General features: G+C 48.8%; 1 protein-coding gene across 1 annotated transcript; it reads left to right on the top strand.

The window, feature by feature from the left end:
- Positions 1-3: 3 nt before the first annotated feature.
- Positions 4-18522, top strand: TGFB3 (transforming growth factor beta 3). Its single transcript, XM_068398378.1, has 7 exons — positions 4-862; positions 6339-6502; positions 7878-8007; positions 9581-9688; positions 10449-10620; positions 11145-11298; positions 13714-18522. Exons 1-7 carry the CDS (start codon positions 145-147, stop codon positions 13870-13872), a joined length of 1605 nt encoding a protein of 534 aa, XP_068254479.1. The 5' UTR covers positions 4-144; the 3' UTR covers positions 13873-18522.
- Positions 18523-22326: the final 3804 nt, after the last annotated feature.

Genomic DNA, 22326 nt, shown 5'->3' with positions numbered 1-22326 from the left:
CGGGGCACGGCGGCCAGCAGAGCCCGCGGGGACAGCGGGCGGCCCGGCGGCGCTGCTCCCGGCTGGGCGGGGAGCGCCGCGGTGCCGCTCTCACGGGTGTCGGGCACCGGGCAATGTAGTGCGCGGGGCCCGGCGGGGGCATGAATGGTGCAGCGAGAGGGGCGGGCGCCGCGCTCCCCCCGCGGCGGCGGGGCGGCGCGGGCCGCTGACACGTGCGGCGGCGCGGCGCGGCGGGGCGCCCCCGGCTCCGCGGGGCGCGGGGCGGTGCATGGGGAAGGAGCCCGGCGCGGCGAGGCACGGCGCCTGCCGCTTCTCCTTGCGGAGCGCTGCCAGCTCTTCCTGGAAGTCCTGAGTCGCGCACGGCGCAGTGAGTTCATGCACCTCCTCGCCAAGCCTCAGCCTGCGGGATCTGGGGAGGCTGCCGCCAGCGCACCGCCCGGTCCCCCGCGCCCGCTCGCCGCCGCCGCCCGGGGATCTCTCCCAGGGGCCCCCATCGCCGCTTCCTCGCACATGAAGATGTACGTGCAAAGGGCTCTGGTGCTGCTCTCCCTGCTGAGTTTCGCCACCGTGAGCCTCTCGCTGTCCTCCTGCACCACCTTGGACCTGGACCACATCAAGAAGAAAAGGGTGGAAGCCATCCGGGGGCAGATCCTGAGCAAGCTGCGGCTCACCAGCCCCCCGGAGACCGTGGGGCCGGCCCATGTGCCCTACCAGATCCTGGCCCTCTATAACAGCACCCGGGAGCTGCTGGAGGAGATGGAGGAGGAGAAGGAGGAGAGCTGCTCTCAGGACAACACCGAGTCCGAATACTATGCCAAAGAGATCCATAAATTTGACATGATCCAGGGCCTCCCCGAGCACAGTAAGTGCTGGGCTCCCCCGGTGCCGGCCGGGGTGTCGCGCCCGCGGGGCAGGCTGCCCGGGACCCCGGGCGCGAAGGAGGGCGCGGGCGGCCGACCGGGGCCGAGGGGCGCCGGGCCCCCGCGGGAGGGGCTGCTTTCCCGGCAGCGCGGAGGCGGGAGGGGGCCGCCGCGGCGGGGGGCGCGTCTGAGCCCGCCTGCGCGCTCCGGTGCGGAGGCGAGCGGGGCCGGGGGGTGCACGGCGCTGTCCCGGGGCCGGAGCCGCGGCGGGGGGAGCCACGGGGCGGCGAACGCTCGGAGCACCGACAGGACGGCGCGGGGCTCGGCGGAGAGCGGCCCCGCCGCAGGTGGAGGAGGTGGGCGGTGGGTTGCGGAGTTCGGGAGCGGCATCGGCCCAGGCCCCAGCCGGGAGCAGCCAGCCAAGCCCGTGTCCAGAGCCCTGACATCTGGGGGAAAGGCGGGGAGGGCCGGAGAGGGGGGAAGACGTGGGGTGGGAAGGCAGCAGTAGAGGAGGCAGCTTGGGTGTAGGGGTGAATGCTGCGACCTGGGCTAGGAGAGGGCACAGGTCCCGTGTTTGGGTGACAGTGGGTAGCCGGACTCCGCCCTGCTGAAGCTCCAGCGCCTGCCGCAGAGATACAGGCAACCTCTCTGGGCTGTGCAGCACCTGCACTGGCTGTAGAGATGGTGGAGAAGCACTTGCTGAAGAGACTGCTGCCTGGAGGACACTGTCGAGGGCGTTACTCGGCTAGTGTGAGGGTTCAGAGAGCGAGTAGAAGCTAACAGGGATGCTGGGCAGGTGCAAAGCAGACAGTGAAGCGAAGGGGACCCCCAAGGGAATGTCGGCATTGAGGAAACATGACAGATGTTGAGCAGGTGCGGAGCACATGATGAACAGGCCCAGATGCAGACACTAAACAGATTCAGGTGCAGAAGCTGAGTAGATGCAGATGCAAAGACAGAGGCTAAGCAGACATGAACCCCAAGCAGACTGCAGATGCTGAGCACATGTAGGCACAAGCAATCCTTTTGGTCTGTGTTTAGGATTCCTTAGGATTGGAAGATGTTGGTGGGCACACAGTCATACCATCATTCAGGGTGTCCTCCTGTGCTGTAGTGCAGTCTTGGGGACACAATTTGGACACCAGCAGTTCTGGGGAGGAGCTGTGACTTGGTGCAGGCAGCCTCAGAATGCAGTTACTCTGCCAGGTTTATGTTAATCTTGACATATGATGAGCTGGAATAAGAACTACAATGTGGTAATGCAACAAATTTCACTTAATCTCTAGCAGACTGCACTCCATATGGTTATATGATTAGCTCTTAGCTCAGGAGGCACCAAGACTCGAGGAACAGAAAGTGCACAGGGTACAGCAGCTTGCCCGTATTTCAACATTTTTGACCTATTGAAGTGTCCTTTGTGAAATTCTAAAAATATATGGGGAAACCAAGTGTTTCCCCAATAACCAAACTATGAACTGGTGTGTTTTGGGGAAGGAAACTGGGAAAGCACAGCAGCGGGAAATGAAGTCAGAGGAGTGGGTTTGGATAAAGCAGAGGGGAAAGAGGAATGAAGACATGCGGTGCACGAGAAGGGAGCAGTGAGGAGGGACTGTGTTGGGGAAATTCCTATGGACATGAATGAACCTGTCCCATGTCCCTGTAGGACAACGGGGCAAGGGGCTGAGCAGTGGGTTCAAAAGACCAAGTAGTGCTGAGATTAAATTCCTGGGAGTGGGCAGTGTAGATGCCACCACCCAGAGAAAGAGGGAACTTTGGAATTGGGTCACACTGGGAGAGACTGGCTCCAGACAGGCCGTGGTGTCAAGAGACACACTCCTTTTGAAACCTGGTGAGTTTCATCGCTTACACCATGGCTGAATTTGGCCCCGTGTCTTCAGAAGTGGCTGATGTTCAACTTTCCCATGACTCTGTCACTATGCCAGGTGGTGATCTCAGAGCACACTCTGAGCCAAAGCCAGTCTCCTCCGGGGGGGAAGGGGAGGACTGCTCCATTGAGGGAACTGCGAGGATGATACAAGTCTGAAATGTGTGCGTGCACACACTCACACGCACACCAACTGTTCTAGCTCCAAACTATTAGTCAAGTGGCTCGTAGGCTCAGAGGACTCATCCTTCTCAAAGACTTAAGGCCCAAAAATGAGGAGAGCTGAGGAGCAAAAATAGCAGTGGGGAGAGCCCCATCCTTCTAGGAAGGAAGGATATTCAGGACCAGGTTCCCCATCCCTACTCTGAGCTGTTTGGTGACTCACGGAATGGGCTTTCTGCTGTGCCTCTCAGGCACACTGCCTGAATTATAAGGGACTTACTTTCAGAGAATAACTCACTCCTGACCAGCCATTCACTTCAGGGATCTCCTAAAACTCATGGGGGTTCAGACCCCCTTAAGCACTGACTTGGTTAGATTCAAGCGCAGAGAGCATCTGCAACAGTCCTGCAAATGGCTTTGCTTACCTTCCTGAGGAAAAACATGCCATTTTCCAAGCCAGCTTGAGAGACAAGACAATTAAAGCCATGGGTCACTGGGGCCAAGCATCTCTTCCCTCCAAACCTGCAACCTGCAGCGTTCCAGAAGGATCAGGTTTTTTTTCACCAAAGTTATGCAGCTTTGGCGTGAAACACCATGAAGTAGCAGTGGTATAATATGGAGTGAGGCAATACCTGCTCACAGACAGCCTGCCCTTCCTTGACAACAAACGCTAACCGCACAGCCATCAGCCTTCTTGGGGCTTGCCAGAAACAGCAGCTGTGTAGGATCAGCAGCACGTGAAGAACCTGCACCTTGCTAAGAGCAGTGGTAGGAAGAGGGAGGCTCCCAGAAGAACCTGCTCCCTGTATCACATTGTCCATGCTAAGAGGCTACTGGGCTCATCATTTTTGCAGTCAACAGTTCTGGGCTGTCTGGGCTCCACAGTAATAGCAGGGTCCGATCGTGAGGATAGATCCTGTTGTGTCAAACATAAGCTGGCATGGGTGCACAGGGTGTCACAGATTCCCTCTCTCCAGGCTTGGTTCAGCCACTGAGTGTTGTGGACTGGAAGAGGTTGAAGGAATATTGCCTCCAGGCTTTGTTCTGTGCTGGTAGGTGGACACGTCCGGATTCCAGTGTGATTAACACACCTGAGCTGGGACTGGACCAAGTTCCCTGAAAAATCACCTCGCCTCCTTTGCCTGTGACCTCTTGCAAAAAGTACTTTGCCCCAAAGCATTCAGGTTCCCGGGAGTGAGACCTGTATTCTGGACACCCTGCTACGAGAAGCAGGCTCCAAGCTCACAGTGCTCAGAGTGAAACACAGAACGCAGGCAGCTCCATCTTCCGCCCCCCAGAGGGCTTGTTCCCAGGGTACAAAGGGAAAATGAAACAACTTCTTAGGGAAGGGAATGTAGCTATTACTATATTCACTAGGAAGGTAAACAATAAATTATTTTGTCTCTTATTTGCACTGTGCTGTAGGACCAGATCTGCAGTCTCTAAATAGATTGTCAGATAAAGCATTACTGTTGGAAACAGATACTGGGCTAGACTGACCGCTGGTCTGATCTAGAAAGGCATTTCCGATGATTACTGGGACACGCCTCATGAACAGGCAGGCAGGTCTGAAATGGAAGGGCAGGCTATTAACAGGACTATTAATAGGGCTAGGAGTGCAAAACAGCTTAAGGGGCTATTAAAACACAGTATCTGCCTAGGTCTAGGATGCAGAACAGTTATCAGCGTTAGACTTCAGCCAGGAAGATGCGTTTGGGCATTTAATGAGATCAGATTCCTTCTGCGCTTTTCTGTGGCATAAAACCTAGAACTGGTCACAGTGGTGGAGTCCCCACAGCGGGTGTCCTTGTGTGGCTCAGTGTGCTCTTTGCACTGCAGGGTTGTTGGGCTGAGCGTACCAGCTCATGGCTGCAATGGGATCTGGTCTCCTGGGATTACCGAACATCCATCTCTTCAATAGCAGCCAGAGACTTACCTGTATGGGAAAGCTGTTCCATTCAGTAGTACAAATGATGAAAACACCTCCAATTAAAGCCCAATGTGAGCATCTGTTCATTAGCTTATTGAGTAAAATTTAAGCACCCTAAGAATGCATCATTGTAAACTGGCAGGCTCCAGCTTGCTGAATCTGAGTGTAGCACAAGAGGAAGACCTTAATGTTCATGGAGATGACTCTGGAAGTGCATCAGTGTTGCTCAAAGCAGAATTTGGCATGGGAGGGGAACCTCTGTGCTCAGGCACTGTTTCACACTAGCCCATCTTCAGAAGCTGTTGCCCAGGGGAGATAGTGGTGGTGGTGTGAAGAAAGGGGCCGACTCCAGGAATCTAACTTGAAGGTTGCTTCAAGTAGGGCTTCTAGTGTATTTCTCACAGGCTGGAACAGTGCCTGGGAACAGGTGATAGTTTTTCTTTCTGTTTCTTGTTTAAAAACAACTTAAATATCAGCTGACATGAGAGCCCCGTGTTGCATTGGACAACAGCCAGAGGTCATATGAGAGCCTCTGTAGGGCTACAAACAAACCTGCATGTGGGCACAGAGGAGGAGCTGCTGTGTCTTGTCTGCCAGAAGCCTTAATGATGCTAGGGCCTTGAAGGCTAACAGAGGTCAATAGGAGAGGAAGAACAGCAATGACAAAGACTTTTCCATGGATCAAAATGGTCCCAATGAAGAGAGGCTTGTTTTTGCTTGAGGACTCTGTTTTGGACTTCATAGTTTTTACCTGCTCTCTTCTGAGGCATCTGTGAAATGGATTTTTCTGTTCAGCAGGCACACATCAAGGCAGAGAGTTGCTGTGTTGTTTCCTGCCCATGAGTCTGATCTCCGCAAGCCTCTCAGTGCTATTACTCTGTCCTTGAAGAACTCTACCTAGTACTACTCATTAATTCCTTCTCCAGGTCATTAGTGAGAACTGATTTTAAAACCCACTTCTTTCAGTACACAGTGAATAGTCCCTGCCCCAAAAACTCTTCCACACCTCATGCTTTGTGGACACTTGGCTGGCTTTCATTCTGGGAGACAATGTCAAGGTTTGTAAAACTAAGCTTCATGTCTCCAGCATGAGCAGAGTCACACCATCATTGCTATTGGGAATGGGCCCCACTAGCTGCAAATGAGGTTGCCCCATTGCCTTGGCTGGGGCTGTCATTCAGGATGCAGCAAACTCATGGGCATTAGCAACACTTGATGAGCAGAGTTAGAAGAGCTAATACTGTGGTTGATCGCTGCTGATTCTCTGGCTTGCAGCATTGACATAATGGTGGCAGTAGTGGGAAGATTTTGCAAAATGTTTCAATGCAGACTAAATTTGAGTGAATTCATCCTGTGTCATCTTCAGCTAGATAGCCACGCTTTACAGGTGGCAAGATGTTTGAATAACAGGCTTCTGCTGTAAAGCTTTTTCTCAAATGATATTTGAGATCCCACCTCTCTGACCTGTGGTTCGCAGTCTTTCCATCTTTCTTTCTCCTAGATGAGTTGGGCATTTGTCCAAAAGGTGTCACCTCCAATGTGTTCCGCTTTAACGTGTCCTCGGCAGAGAAGAACAGCACCAACTTGTTCCGGGCAGAGTTTCGGGTGCTGCGTGTGCCCAACCCGAGCTCGAAACGCAGTGAGCAGCGCATTGAGCTCTTCCAGGTGAGTATTGTTCTCGCCTTCCCTTGTGCCTGAGCCCAGAATAGCTTGGCTCCTTAATGGTTGCCTCAATTAATATGTGCAGGGCCACAGAAGAGAACAGAGAAGAAATCCCATGTTGTTCCAGCATATGCAGTGATATAGTCACCTTTCTGTCCTTTTACAGTGTGGTGCTGTCCTTCCCCGACTCACACTGGCTGTCTGCTCTGGGCACCCTGGCATGGTGCCCACTGCAGCTCTTTGCTGCAGTGAGAAGGGGGTGGGAAGGGGAGCCCCTCACCAGTGGAGCAGCCCTGACCCTTCTGTCACATCTGCGTGCCTAGGTCCCTTCGCAGTTTTGTTCCTTTGACTGTCGCAGTACAGTTGGTGCTCATCCAACGGGTGGAGCTCTCTGTCTTGTCACCGATTTACTGGAAAAATAGTGCTTGCTTTCAATGTTCCCTTCAGCAGCAGCTCCTCAGGGGCACAATTCATGGCACCACTAATTCAGGTACTTAGCTGGAGTTTGGTTTGAACCCATGGGCTCCCCTGGCAGAATAAGGTCTGGTTCAGGTTTGGAAGTGGTCTTAGGCTGGGCTGGACCACCCAGCTAAGGAACAGTTTAGCATCCAGGTGGCACATTCCCACAGACTGGTGTCTGTCCACTTTGCAGTAAGAGTAGGGCTAAAAAAGCTACCCTGTGGCTGGTAGCTCTTGAGGAATTCATGGAATTCAGCTTCAGAGGTCAGAGCAATTCTCCACCAGATGACACAACTGACAAGGAGGCAATCCCAGAGCTTCTCCATAGGTTCAGTGCTCAGTGGAGTGAACTTGAGGTTCTGCAGGAAGGAACACCTTGCACAGGCTGTGGCTGTTTGTCTGGAAGTGGGGAGAGATGTCAGCAGGGGGAGAGGTCTCCAAACCTGATCAGCCCTGGTGTGTTTTGATAGAAGTTGAAGAGTGTAGGGGACACGAAAACGCCACAGTGTAGGACGCAATAGGCTTGCTGGGCAAGGGACCTGTGGCATGATGCTCTATTGCCCACTGCTGATTCTGCTCTGAAATCCAGACCCACATCCCACAGGTGTATACAGAAACAAAAGCACCCACTAGATCAATTTCTGGGTGCTTCTGCCTCTGGATATGTGCCCTGAAACAAGGATGAACTGAGAGAGGTGGGCTGCTTAGGACACAGAAATAACCATTGTGTAGATCTCTGGAGTTCAGGTTGGCTGGAGAAGCACGTTTTCACCTGTACCAGGGTATTCCCGGTGTCTCACTTGCCAGGACCAACCTTCTGAATTAGTTTTTAGGAAGCTGTGGAAGAAAAAAGACCCAAGACTATCCTTTCCTTATGCGCAGCACTGGCTGATTCTCTCTACCACTCCTTCTGACGCAGATCCTTCGGCCGGATGAGCACATAGCAAAGCAGCGCTACCTCAGTGGCAGGAACGTGCAGACCCGGGGCTCCCCTGAGTGGCTGTCCTTCGATGTCACGGAGACTGTGCGTGAGTGGCTTCTGCACAGAGGTAGGGGTCTTAGCTGGACCGGGCGTCGAGGCATCCATAGAAATGTGCATCAATGTTGACAGGAGTATCTCTCTGCTCCCGATTTTGCAGGAGCTTGGCACACATAGAGGACAGCTTCTTTCTTTCAGTCTTGAGAACAAGCCTTCCCCCAGAGAGCTACCTCAGTGCATGACGTTTGCTAGATTCCTAGCTCTGTCCTGGAGTCCCCACTGTGTAGCTCTGTGGGCTGAGACAGAATGAGGATTCATCCTCTGGAGGAGGAAATTGTTTTCACTGAGAGATGCTGGAACTTCTTTTGGTTCTTTGACTCTAAGCCCAGAGGGGACTCCTCTGCTTGCCTAAACTATAATCTGTAATACATAGAAAATGAGGATTGCTCTGGTTTAATTTTCATGTGGACTAGAGCAAATATAGTAGGGAAAAAAACAGCAAGGGTCCTGGTTTCTTTAGCTGTTTACAGCTTGGCAGGTATAAAGGTGAGGAAATACCAGAGGCTGACACACCTAGACAGATGGTGGCTTTAGCACTGCAGAGAACATACCTCTGCCACCGCTGGGCAGCCCAACAGACAGTTATGGGGCAGCTCCCAACAAGAACACTGACCCCATTCACAGCTGGAGCATAGGCACCGTGACTCACAGCTGGACTGGCCTCACAGATAGAAGCTAGGTGCCACTGAAAACTGGAATGCAGGTACTGGCAAGCAACCACTCCCTGGAAGGGTAAGCTGTGAGCTTGTAGGCTCCTCCTTTTTCAGGCAATCTAAGTTGTGTCCTGATGGCTGGAGTTCAGGGCTGGAACTGCAGCAAGCTCTGGGCAGGCAGACTAGCTGACAAGACATCACACAGTATATACAGTGCTTAGGAAAAAAGGTGCTAGGCACCTTGTCAATGCCCTGGGGAGCCAGATGTTTTAATTCATGACACAACATAAAAAAGGAGCTTTCATAAGAGTCTTATGTTCCTTTAGTCAGGCCCACACAGCATGACTGGTCCAGGAAGTTATTATGAAAATAGACTTGCCTCTGGAAAGTCTGTGTGACTTAGACCGCTAGCAGTTCAACAAAACAGGAGGTTGCAGCTGCTGAGAAAAATGCTTCCAGTGAAATTACTTGTCCATGTCCAACTCGCTCATTTTCAGGTCTCTCTTTCAGACACTAACCAGAAGCCAGATAGTAGACAGGTACTGAGGATGGCAAAACTGATTTAACACAGACACCGCAAGCCCAAGCCAGCTCTTCAAAATACTTGTTTTCCAGTGGAGCTCCTTGAAGCTCACAAATGCTTTTGGATGCTGAATAGCCTAAAAAATGGAGCACCCTTCTCACTGGCCTAGGAAGCTGCCTTTAGCAAGAGCAAGGCTGTTGGCACAGGTGAAGCCGCAAGATTCTGCTTCCCATTCTCCTTTCCAAGGCAGCTTCTGTTTCCCAATTCTGATAGCATCCCTGACTTGGAGACCAACCCACAGTCTAGGAGTTATCACAGTACAGGTCCTCAGTGAAACTTCCCTGGGGGGCCAGGCAGGAGCTGTCCCAGCTGAGGAAGACTGTTTCTCACAGTTATCTTCTTTGCAGAGTCCAACCTTGGCCTGGAAATTAGCATACACTGTCCTTGCCATACTTTTCAGCCCAACGGGGACATCTTGGAGAATTTGCACGAGGTCTTGGAGATCAAGTTCAAAGGTGATAAAGAGCTGGGTTAGGGGAGGCTGTTGGGGAAGGGAAAGCCTGGAGTATCTAAAGAAAAAAATGAGATCTTGCTTTGCATGTTGATTATATGGGTATATCCACTCTGTACATAGGTTAGAAATGGGAGAAAGTATGTGCAGGCTGGGTGGGTTTGCACTAATGTCTGCAGAAAGGAATAATTTTGTATTTCAGTGTCTCTCTGGGAAGTTCAGCTTGATGCCTTCTCACATTTCCACAGAGGCTCTGCTTTCCAGTTTGGGTGACTGAAACACAAGGAAGTCAGGCATCCTGTGTGAGGTGGCCCAGAGAGTCAGTGGCTTGGCTGACCTAAGAACTAGGAACCTCCTGGCTTGCAGCCCTGGGCTGCAGCCACTGGCCCCCACAGGCTCCATTTCTGAGGCTGTTCTGCAGAGTGCCAATGATCTGACATCTTCTTTAAACCATTCATCTTCCTGCCTGTCCTGGGACTGAAGCCAGGAGTGAGTGGGATGGATTAATGGCCCCACCAGCAGTTTGCAAATGGTAAAACAGGTGGCCCATAAGCCTCTGTTTCAGGCTTGCAGCAGTCAGATTCACCAGGAATAAAGGGGTCCCTGTGAGGGAAGAAGTCCCAGAGCAAGTGGATGTGGTGCCTGAATCCCTTTCACCCCAGTTCAAGGGCAGGCATGAGAGCGTTAAATGCTCTGAAAAGTCTTGTTGCATTCTCCACTTCCACACTTGATTTCCTCTTTGTGGATCCTGTTTTTCTCTGAAGGCATTGACAGTGAGGATGACTATGGCCGTGGGGACTTGGGGCGCCTGAAGAAGCAGAAAGACTTGCATAATCCCCACCTCATCTTGATGATGTTACCCCCACATCGGCTGGAGAGCCCAGCATTGGGAGGCCAGAGAAAGAAACGGGCCCTGGATACCAACTACTGTTTCCGGTAAGGGAGAATCCTGCCTGGAGCGAGCAGGTCCCATGCCTGAGGTGGCAAGCCTGGCGAGACTCCATGCTACCAGGAAAGGCAGAGCCCTCCAAGGGGGTTGTGGGTCACCATGGTGCCACAGGGGCCACATGAGGAGCACAGCTCTGACAGCTGCTCCTTGTGGTGTCCAAGAAGGGGACGCTGGCCAGCTCAGCTGAGTCACTGTGTGCTTCTAGCTGAGCCCCTGGCTAGAGGGAGACTTGCAAGCGGCTTCCTGGAGCACAGCCTGGGCAGGGACCTGCGGCAGCCCCCTGCTAGCTCCAGGTGCTGCCTCCCTGGGCTGGTGGCCAAGCTGCCTGCTGGCAGGCACAAACAGTGCCAGGCTGCTGGTCGCCTGTGCTGCTCCTCTGCACTTGGTACTGGCAAACACCATGTCCCACTGGGCACTGCTGGTACTAGTCCTTCTGCTCAGGAAGCTGCATCATGCAATCACATATAAGGCCCCTCTTTACATTCATTGTGTTTTAATACTGTTGTTTCAGGAACCTGGAGGAGAACTGCTGTGTGCGTCCTCTGTACATCGACTTCCGACAGGACCTTGGCTGGAAATGGGTCCACGAGCCCAAGGGCTACTTTGCTAACTTTTGTTCGGGCCCTTGTCCGTACCTCCGGAGCGCAGACACCACTCACAGCACGGTACATCCAGTATATTATCCTATTAGGGCTTGTGGCTGTGACTCCCCCTTCCTCCCTCAGTCTGATCATATCTGGTCTCTTCAAAGCAGCAAAAGCATTTCAGATCAATACTTGTAAAAAACTGTCCAAGGAAACTGCAGAAAAGAGTCTAGATCATTCAGCAGGGAACATGTGTTCCTTTGGAGTCAATACTGAGTCCATGTTTCCAGTCAAATGTTGAGGAGGAGGAGGATGCTGTCTCTTGGATAAGATGTGAAACAGCAGGACTGATGGTTTTAGGGTACTTATTTGGTAATGGCCAGAGTATTATCTGAATTGTTCACATCAAATGTCAACTCTGGTAATTATCTTCTGCCTAAATTTCTCCTGCAGTTTGCACTGGACAGAGGATTTTTCTATGCTCTGTGCCAGGTTGTCATGCAAAACTGTCGTGCCATGGGACGCAGCTGCCATCTACTACCACAGGGGTAGTTGTAGCCTGAAAGTGAAGGGAAATCCATATCTATGTCCAGAAGTGAACACAGCCATGCAATAAGCTCTCCTTTCTGCACAGGCATCCTTTCCAGCTTTATAAATCCCACCTGACCTATGCCAGGGAGGAAATTACTAGGCAGTGAGATTCGTGAGTAAAAACTGGCAGAAAGCAAATGTCTTTAGGTAATTTATGCATAACCTCTGTTTATCATGAGTACACTAGGCAGTTTTTGTGAAGAATACCACCTGAGCGAGCCTGGCTGCTGTCTAGAGCGGAAGAAAATAAAAGCAATAGAAAAGCACAGGCACAGGAGAAGTACCAAGGGGAGAAGACAGACTAAGGAGCAGGCACTCCATTGCTGAAGCAAGAGAAACCAGATTAAAATCCTGTGCTTCTGTCTGCAGAAGAGAAAAGGTGGCAATCCAGAAAATGCAACAGCTCACTAGCAACTTAGCTTCAGGTTTCACTAAAAAAGTTACTGGAAAAAGCAGTCTCAGCTGAAGAATAGACAACTGCGTAAAGATGATATTACAGAAAAGATGCTAACACTTTCTTGACAGCTTGAGAGAACACACAGCAGCAAGGCTCACTGAAGCTCAAGGAATAATATCAGTGGGAACAGTTGATCTATGGGAATGAAGGAGTGAACAGATGCTGGGCATTAAGCACAAGAGAAAGCAAGGGAATGAACAGCTTTGAAAGGGTAATGGGCATGTGGCTTTACCATCTGGTTGTCCTGAGAAGCTCTCTAGTAGATAAGTGGACTGAATCAGTGTGAGAGAAAGGAGATTTTAGAATGGTTCCTCATGTTCTGTTCTTGAGCAAGAAAGGAAACAACCAAGCGTTAAGGTCAGCTGGGTGATCCAAGAAACCTTTAGAACAATATAGCTGCTGACAGCTTTCCAGCACCACCTAGGAAAAAGGTGGTGAAAAGAAGATTTCTCACCAGTCTGTTTAACCTGCTGTCTCTGTTGAGTAGAGCGGCCCCAGAGCACGTGGTACCCCTGTGGTACAGCCAGGGGTACTTTGCTCAGTATCCCAGAGAGCTTCTACCAGAAGACTACGATTACATACATCTGGATGATAGAACAGGATGTTTCCTTAGCACCTCTCATCCCCAAAGACTGTAAAGTAGTTAAAAGACAACATGCCAGACACTGTCATTTATACCGGATAAGCACTAGTGAGACCACAGTAGCGCAGGTGAGATCATGTTTTGGCCCTACAGCTCAAGAAGTTGCTTACCGCTGAGAAGCGGCCACCTCTGGCAAGAAACATGGCAACTGTTCTGTAGCAGTTACATGGCTGAAGTGTACAGTCATCTGTGGGCTGGGGCCAGCTGGGAGGAGGAATCCAGTGGGGTCCCATGGGACACTCTGCTGGCTCCAGCATTATAGTGTAATGACTTGGATGGAGTAGAGGGAGAAAGCATTAGACAGTTCAAAGCTGGGAGGGAATTGTGGATACTCAAGAGGGTTGGAATCCATCCAGTGCTATGTAGAGATGTTGGTTGAAATAAGCAGCATTGATGTTCTTTCTTCTGATTTCTTTAATGGAACCCAAGACAACATGGCCCCAGGCTGGTTACACCCAGCCTTGTGAAAAGCAAAAATTGTGAGACTATCCACCATACCAAATTAGAGGTGAAAGGAGACAACTACTTGCACTCCTTCAACCCTTAGGCATCAGCCACAGAGCAAGGCTACTACAATAATAGAAAAAAAAAAAAAGTCTTAAGAGTCAGACCAGGGCAGGTGAGACCCTTTAGAAGCAGGCCATGATCAGGAAGTGACAGGGGAGTATTACTCGCCCCAGGGAAATACCCTCTGATGAGCATAGTCCAAACGCCTAGAGACCTGTTGGCTTTGCAGTCCCTTCCTGCCCTCAATCAACTTAAATGTATTCCTTCCTTTGTCACCACATTTACTTTGTTTCTGCAGGTGCTGGGCTTATACAACACGCTGAACCCTGAGGCATCTGCTTCGCCCTGCTGTGTGCCCCAGGACCTGGAGCCACTCACTATCTTGTACTATGTCGGGAGGACCCCCAAAGTGGAGCAGCTCTCCAACATGGTGGTGAAATCCTGCAAGTGCAGCTGAAAGGCACCCTGTCCCACCCAAAGCCAAGAGAGAAACTGTCAGCACCTACTCTCCTGCTCCCAGGCTAACACAGAAGGAACTGGGGGTCAGAGACTACGCATGCTGAGGGCCGAGTGCCAAACCCTGTGTCTTAGGGTCTGGCAGCCCTTGGGGATCTTTTCTGGAACATTTCTTGGTCTTGTTGGCAGTGTCATGTTCCTTCTGGGAGTTACTTTGGTGACACGAAGGCCACACTCTCCAAAATGGCTGGGCAGTTGGTGCGGAAGAGGGTAGGGTGGAGGAACTGCTGTGTATTGGAATGCTGGGTGGTTGAGCTGGGACAGCGAGGGAAGGAGAAAGAGCAGGTGAAAGGGGGAATGGAAATGGGGAAATGTTTTCTACTATAGCTCTAGCTACCTTAGGACCTCAGCCCACCCCACTGGCCTGAAGAATTAAAGTTTTCTCCTGTAGGAGGAAACCCTGAAAGTTTCTTTAGAGAAAGAAAATGCACCAAGAAGGGAAGCTGCTGAAAGAAGAAATGCTCAGAGATACATTTAGACTTTTGTTCCTCAGAGCTGTGATCCAGGAGTCCTGCTACTGAAACTCTGTGTCTGCCAGACCTGTAAGTTCAGTTGGCAGATCCTGGCTTTTGGTTTCTAAATGCAAACTGCAAGGCTCCCAGCCAGCCTGCTGAGGGTGGGCAAATACAAGGAAAGAGGGTGCTGCGTCCATTTTCAGAGGTACTGATGTCTCCATTCAGCTCTTTTCCCTTCCTGGAGTTTCTGAGAGATGGTTTCTGGGTCAGGGCAGGAGCAGTATCTGTGAGTACCTGAATATTGGGCCCATTCATTCGTGAGTTGATACACCATGAGGACCTCTTGTCTGTTGTGGTTTGTGAGGTTCTTTGGGGTGTTCTGCACCTCTTCTGCATGACCTGAACGTGGCCCAGGCCTCATCTGCCAAGACTTAAAAAATAGTAATCTCAACAACATTGTAAAAAAATAAATATTTGGGGGGGGGAGATGATATTTTTTTTCAAAAGCAAGTTGTTTGTTGGAGGGTTAGATGGTTTGCTGTTTTTAAACTGCTGCTACTGTGGCATACTCAGTCAGTCTAAAATCTTCCCCCCCTTCCAAAATGTCTGTTCAAAGGGACAGACAGAATTTAGGTCAGCCAGAGAGCCCCAGAATGGAAATTCCTTGGTACCCTAAAACTGTGCCTGGTGTCCACCCTAGTCCTTCATACATGTACATCACCTCTGGCATCTGCTTTTGATAGATTCATATAAAGCTGCCCTTGAATGTGAAACACTTCCAACAATACTGTTTAAATAACCAGGACAGTGCAGTTGCCACAGCTGACAGATGTCCTATATCCATTTGAATATATATGGTCTGCCAGTACAGACTTGTACACACAGGTAAATAACACACCCCTCCTCCCAATTTACCATGAACATTGCAGATGCTCACAAAAAGCCCACAATGTTGCCCAGGCAAGAAATCATACCTTTTAAAGGTAGGGGCTTTCTCAGCCACAGATACTCCCAAAGGTAAAAATCTCTGGTGCTCGCACACCACATGAGACTCAGAGGCTGCCTCTCTGACTCTCCAAACCACAACTACTTAAAGTCATGTTCTAGAGACCACAGAGGTTCCTCCCTGTCCCCTCCCAATTCCTGGATCCCAGCAACTGAGTGTAAAATGACATCTAACTGGTTAATTGCTTGTGGCCAGGGCTCTCCATGGTCAGCTCAGAATTCAGCTCTTCCATCAAGCCCTTCACAATAGTGGCTGCTTCCATATACCTCACGTGAGGCTGCCGTAACATGTAATCTCAAACATCTTAATAAACTGTAAACAACCCTTCCTGCACCATCATCAGCTGGCTAGAGGTTAGCAAGGGTGGGTCAGTGGAGGAAGCCTGCCAGCCTGTGTGACATTTTGGCTGGGGCACACATGCTCTGACACAGGCACTCCCCAACGCTTAGCTTTATCCCTCTCATCTCTCTGGGGCTCCCTGACCTGTCATCAGTGTGATGATGAAAAGTGCAGCTCTGATCAATCCTGCAGCACTACTGCGTTACTGTGCCCTGTACAGCTGTCCATGCCCATGCTTGCCCGCACACCCACCTGCCCAAGGAGGGAGCAAATAAATGCATTATGACTACACTACCATGCTGATAGGCCAGAAATTAGTAGCTGCAATGTGGAGTGGGGGGAAATCCAGACGCCAATTGGCATAGGAATTCTCTCTAATCTCCTTTTAGCAATAGCCCCTGGGGAGGTTTTGGTTTACGAGCTGCAGTCTGTTCTTTGGTCATTGTTGCTCCTGAGCCCTGGGCTGGCTCTGCTGCCCATCCAATTGAAGGGCTTCCTCGCTAGCAAAGGGGAAAAAAAACCCAAGGAGGGGGAGCTGCAGAGAGCTGAGCTAGAACACTTGCACAGCTCAGTTCTACGTGGCACTTGGAGTCAGGTCAGAACCACCCACGTATTAACCCTGGCAAACCCCTTTGAGGTGGGTCTGTCTTACTAGCCCTTGTTCACTGCTGCTCCTCAGCAGCACAGAGGGGTGGCAGAAGGACCAAGCCATTTATCTCCTTGGAAAGGAGGCAAAACGGCAATAGAAAATCAGGGGAGAAGAGTCTTGGGGTGTCCAGCCAGTAAGGACACAGGTAATCTCATGGGTACAGTAATCCTTGAAGTCAGACACATTTCAGTTACTGCTTCTCTGCCCACCCTTCCGTTTCCCTAGCAACATTTGAGAATTAGATTTGTGAGGCAGGATCTGAATTAATTTTCTTACAATTAAAATAGCTTTTCTAGGGGTGTTTTAGCTATAATTCAGCAACAAACTAGACTATCTACATAGGGTTAATAACAGATTGAATACACTCCTGGGCGCAGGCTTACCAAAACGTTTCAGGACACTTGTGTGAGAAGGCAGAGGGCAGTTCTCTATATGCTCTGTTACTAGCTGGCAAATTGAGGAAGACAATGGGAAAGAAAAAGTGGAATCTTCACTGCCAACACTGAATACAGCTCCCAACTGTTCCCTTTTGTTGTTCACAGGAACAAACAAAAGCTGTTGAAAACAATCCCAGCACACTTTCTGTCTCTCTAACAAAGATCAATGGTTAGAAAGAGTGAAAAAACCCTATTCTGCGCTGTCATAAGGCAGATCCTGCACAGATGATCAAAAGACCAGCTGTGTAGTCCCTGCTTCTCTGTGGCATACTCTATTACAGATGCAAGAGGCCTAGACCTGAACTTGAACACCTTGTTTTTCAGGCTGTAGTGCATTGTAGAGCTCTGCAAGGTACACTGCTTCAGTAAGTACAGGAATGTACATTGATATTTCAGCAAAGAATAGTCTTTGTGGACTAAATGAGTATTTGTTCCCTGGTCTTTGGGTTGAGCTCTAGCTATCTCGCTGCCCTCACAAAAAGCAGTAGCACGTCCCCATTTCCACTGTGTGAGGTAGGATACGCTGCTGTGTGTTTCACCTTTCCATAACCAACAAGACATCAATACACACAGTAAACAAGATAGACTGTGTCCAAAAGTAGTAAAAGATACAAAAGACAAACATACCTGTCCAGTCCTCTGGCAACATCATAGCTCTGTTCTACTCTGCTCTGTGATGTCTCATGTCTCTGTTGTACCTACCAAATTTCCATTCTCTCAGTTGATGGATCCTTTTCTTACCTTTCTATGCTACTCTGAAGCTTTCCTTACCTCTGACTAGAGTGTCCTCCTCAGAGCAGAAATATAGGAGGTCTCCAGGCTCAGACTACTTTGTAAATGAAATCAGTACAGCCATCCCATGACAGAAGAGGATCCATTGCAATGTCTTATGAGGCAGATGTCTTCAATATGGTCCAGGGTCCAATGCAGGGCAGGTTCAGTACCACAGGGGGAGCAGGATGCAGCTCTAGGACCATCTCTATTGTGCAGAAAAGGTTTCTTACCCACTACAAATGTTTCTAGTGGCACGCAAAACATCAACTCTATAGTACTGGGTTGTCTTCTCATAAGAGGTGATTGAAAGGCAATGAAATCAATCAAGAAAATACAGTTTTCAATACATATGGAGCCAACAGTGTGATAGCTACACACTTGCAAAACTTCACTGATACGCGGTAGTGCAAAATAATAGATGGTTGTATGGGCTGCCTATAACCTACATTAATTGTGGTTTAGAGTAACAGCAGCAATTTGGATACAGTGCAAGGAGGAAAACATGCCTTCTAATTCTTTAAAAATAACATCTACTAAAATTTTTTTACATTCAAAATCACTAGAATATATTGGTCAAAAGCTGTATAAAATTAATAACTAACATGCATATTATGATGCTCAGTAAAAGAACACCTGGAGTTTCAGGTCTCTGCTTTACCGTTATTTTCTTTTGTATACAGAGAAGTCATTTAAGCCCTGGTTTCTGGTTTGGTTTTGATGCAGCTCGAGAAGTGACAGATGGAAGCAACTAAGCTCTGTGTCTTTTGTCCTCTCTTGAAGAGAGGTTTCAGATGCTCTGTACAAATGCAAGATCCTGTATCATGCAACAAGTCAACATAAAAGAGATGAGACAGTTTTACTCATTGGGAAATAGATTGTCTTATAAATTAATTCTGATACACCACCAAGAAATACAGCAAATGAAAACTGCTGATTAATGGTTGCCATTCTCTTCTCTAAATGACAGTAATGCATTTGAGATGCCACTTATGCCCATAATTTCAGAAAGAATATGGTACAGTACTTTGTATGTCACAGTGTGTTTCCAGGAAAGACTAATTTCAAAGATTACAGACCTCAGTTACTTGGCTGCTTTTAGAACATCCTTATCTAGGGCTAGGTTGCACAGGGAAGATGGCAGAGATGGTCTGAAGGCATTCAACCACCACGCAGCTGGGCCTTTTCCAGTACTGGGCTATGATTTCATGGAAAAAGACACTTAGGGATAAGGACCTTTATATCTAGTACAGAACAGAGGTTTCTTTACAGCTGTGGTTTGTGGCAAAAAAAAACCCCCCACAGTATTGGCTTCCCACATCCTGCAGACTTACTGAACAGCTTTCAGGCAGAAACTCTGTCCCGTGGGGTATATGCAGGCACTGTTGAATTATACCAAGGAATACTAATCTTTCAAGTGGTATCTTCTGAAGACAAAGATTTATTTCTCCCCCTTTCAGGGGGGCAGTGGTCTTCATGCAGGGTGATATTCTTTGTCTCATTCCATTTAGTTGGCTAGGCAAGATGATACCTCATTGCTGTCCACAGAGACCAATGAAAGAAATAATTACATGTAGGGGTTATGCATGTTGCAGAAAGCAAAGCTGACTTCCTTTTCTGGTCTGCCAACACTCAGACATTTCTCACTAGCTGTTTACAGAGATTCATTCATCACATACAGAAATCAGCATGAGGCATTATAATAATATATCATGGCCAGTGCATGTACATCACCTGATGAAAGAAGCCAGCTGGGTCATATCAAACCAGAGATTTCCTGACATTCTTCAGGAAGGATTTCTTTTTTCTCCTGAAGTTATTATCCTCTTCAGGAAGCAGACAAAACAAAGCTTTGCTGTGCAGCCAGGGGCAAATCTTACAGGATTTGTGCAATGCACGTAGTGTAATGACTGGGGAATGTCTTGGTAACCGTGTTCTGGTCCTTTCTTGAAACAAAAATTTATGGTCTTTTGAAGTACTGAAACCCTCTTGCAGGTAGACTAGATGCTTGGGAGATCTCCACTATTTTCAAGGATTTGTAAGAAACTCCACTTGTGGGGAAAAGCAGTAGCCAACAGTCTGACTCGTAATGAGAGTCTCTGGAAGACATCCAGCTTGCAACAAGCTGCCTTGCATGACACAATTTGACATCTGCCCCCTCAAAGGACACTTGCTACAGAAATCTCTAACTATACTTTAGGATCTAAAGATCTCCTTTGGATACTACCACGCTCAGTGCTCTATTGTGCTGAAGAACTGGAAACAAACAAACAGAACAAACAAAGAGAAACAACATGAAGCAGATGGCAATAAAATCTCAGGGAAGTACGGTGTGGCAGCAGTTACAATGTGCTGACTACACTTTTTTATTAATTTCACCTGCCCTCAGCCAAGCCATCATTCAAAAGACCTAAGAAACTTGCAGAGCCACAATTTGGCAGGAAGAGCCACCAATCTTTATTATTAGATATTTTTCATGAGAAATTTTCAGTAGACATATGAGGACATGAGTTTTGTATGTCTGTGGATAAGAAAAAAAATTCCTAGCTGATATCATAGACAAAATGTATTCCACATTGAATTTCTGGAATTAGAAATGGCAGAGAAAACACACTTTCAGGAGAGAAGACAACTCCGATTTGAATGGGGGAAGCATCAGGCGACTGGAAGCGTTAAGTACTGTAACTAGTGGCACTAATGGGATGCCTACAACTTCATTTGCCCTCCCAGTACATTCACAGCTGTCCATCCGCACACCTTGAAGAATGGCACAAACATCCTCAATGTATTAAATATATTTGACACAGCATGACCTTTTCAGAAGGTCATATAAATAAGGCAAAACCACTTGAAAAACATGAGGTGAATCCTATACAGTAAATACTGGAAATAGTGGGGAAAAATCCCTTGTCATTTTTCTTCCCCAATCTCAGAAAAAACAAATTTTATAGCAGAATGAGGGAGTGATGACAGTCAAACATTTGGACTTGGCCGTAGAGGAGCTTTTCAAAGATTTCGTCCTGACTTTTGACATGGTAGTACTCAAGACATAGGGATTAGATCAATAACCCCAAAACATTATTTTGAGGAGATTTTATTACTTTTGAACATAACTACACTGAGTACAGTAACTTGTCTCCTCATAGTCTGGGGGAAGGATACTACACTTTCACAGAATCACAGAATCACAGAATGTTAGGGATTGGAAGGGACCTCGAAAGATCATCTAGTCCAATCCCCCTGCCGGGGCAGGATTGCCTAGACCATATCACACAGGAACGCATCCAGGCAGGTTTTGAATGTCTCCAGAGAAGGAGACTCCACAACCTCTCTGGGCAGCCTGTTCCAGTGTTCAGTCACCCTCACCGTAAAGAAGTTTTTCCTCATATTTAAGTGGAACCTCCTGTGTTCCAGCTTGCACCCATTGCCCCTTGTCCTGTCAAGGGATGTCACTGAGAAGACCCTGCCTCCATCCTCTTGACACTTGCCCTTTACATATTTATAAACATTAATGAGGTCACCCCTCAGTCTCCTCTCTCCAAGCTAAAGAGACCCAGCTCCCTCAGCCTCTCCTCATAAGGGAGATGTTCCACTCCCTTAATCATCTTCGTGGCTCTGCGCTGGACTCTCTCTAGCAGTTCCCTGTCCTTCTTGAACTGAGGGGCCCAGAACTGGACACAATATTCCAGATGCGGCCTCACCAGGGCAGAGTAGAGGGGGAGGAGAACCTCTCTCGACCTGCTGACCACACCCCTTCTAATACACCCCAGGAAGCCATTGGCCTTCTTGGCCACAAGGGCACACTGCTGGCTCATGGTCATCCTGTTGTCCACTAGGACCCCCAGGTCCCTTTCCCCTACGCTGGTCTCCAACAGCTCTGCCCCCAACTTGCACTGGTACATGGGGTTGTTCTTGCCCAGATGCAGGACTCTACACTTGCCCTTGTTATATTTCATTAAATTTCTCCCCGCCCAACTCTCCAGCCTGTCCAGGTCTCTCTGAATGGCTGCGCAGCCTTCCGGCACATCAGCTTTACCATTGCTATAACTATGGTGAAATGAGATTTTCTAAAATACTCTTGCAGGGACACCAAATTAAACTAATGGTCTGGGGTTTCTTCTGTTGCACATCCCAGAACACCAATAGGCAAAAGGCCAAATACTATGCTGAAATTGTTTTTCAGAGGTAACAGCACCTCTTCTACCTGCCCCAAACAAATGTTAAAAATCCTAGTAATAAAAGATACATTTTTAACAGCCCCCATATTCTTAAAAAAACAACTTTGATGCAATTGTTAAGGCCAATTCAATTTTTTTTGTCTGATAGGTTCAGATAAACAAGCCAGTCCTTTTCAAAGAATATAAGATTTCTCAAGCTCACTGTGTGCACTGTAGGTGTGGATTTGTAGAGACGAGGCCCTGTTAAGTATAATTTTTTCCCTAGGGAACCACTATGATTCACTGAATACCACTGGCAAAGGCTTCACACCAGGGTCTCCGCAGTGATCAGTGATTCTTTCCTTTAAATTGGAAACAGCAGTGAAAACTCTTTTTTCAATGGGGGACAGTAAAATCCTTTTTTGGTAAGGTAACAGACAGCACAGACTCCTCAGGGCAGACTTGGTGTCTTGTTTGTCACCTTTAGTTCAGTGGATTTTGTCCTCTGTGTTAAAACTGCATGGACCGGCTGTTTCAAAAACTTAGAATCCAACGATTTTGAAGATGAGCTTGCATTTCCT

Source organism: Nyctibius grandis, chromosome 4, assembly GCF_013368605.1.
Source record: "Nyctibius grandis isolate bNycGra1 chromosome 4, bNycGra1.pri, whole genome shotgun sequence".
In the NCBI taxonomy this organism is placed as follows: Eukaryota; Metazoa; Chordata; class Aves; order Nyctibiiformes; family Nyctibiidae; genus Nyctibius; species Nyctibius grandis.
The sequence above is the reverse complement of the archived record's forward strand: the minus strand, read 5'-3'. Positions and strand labels throughout refer to the sequence as shown.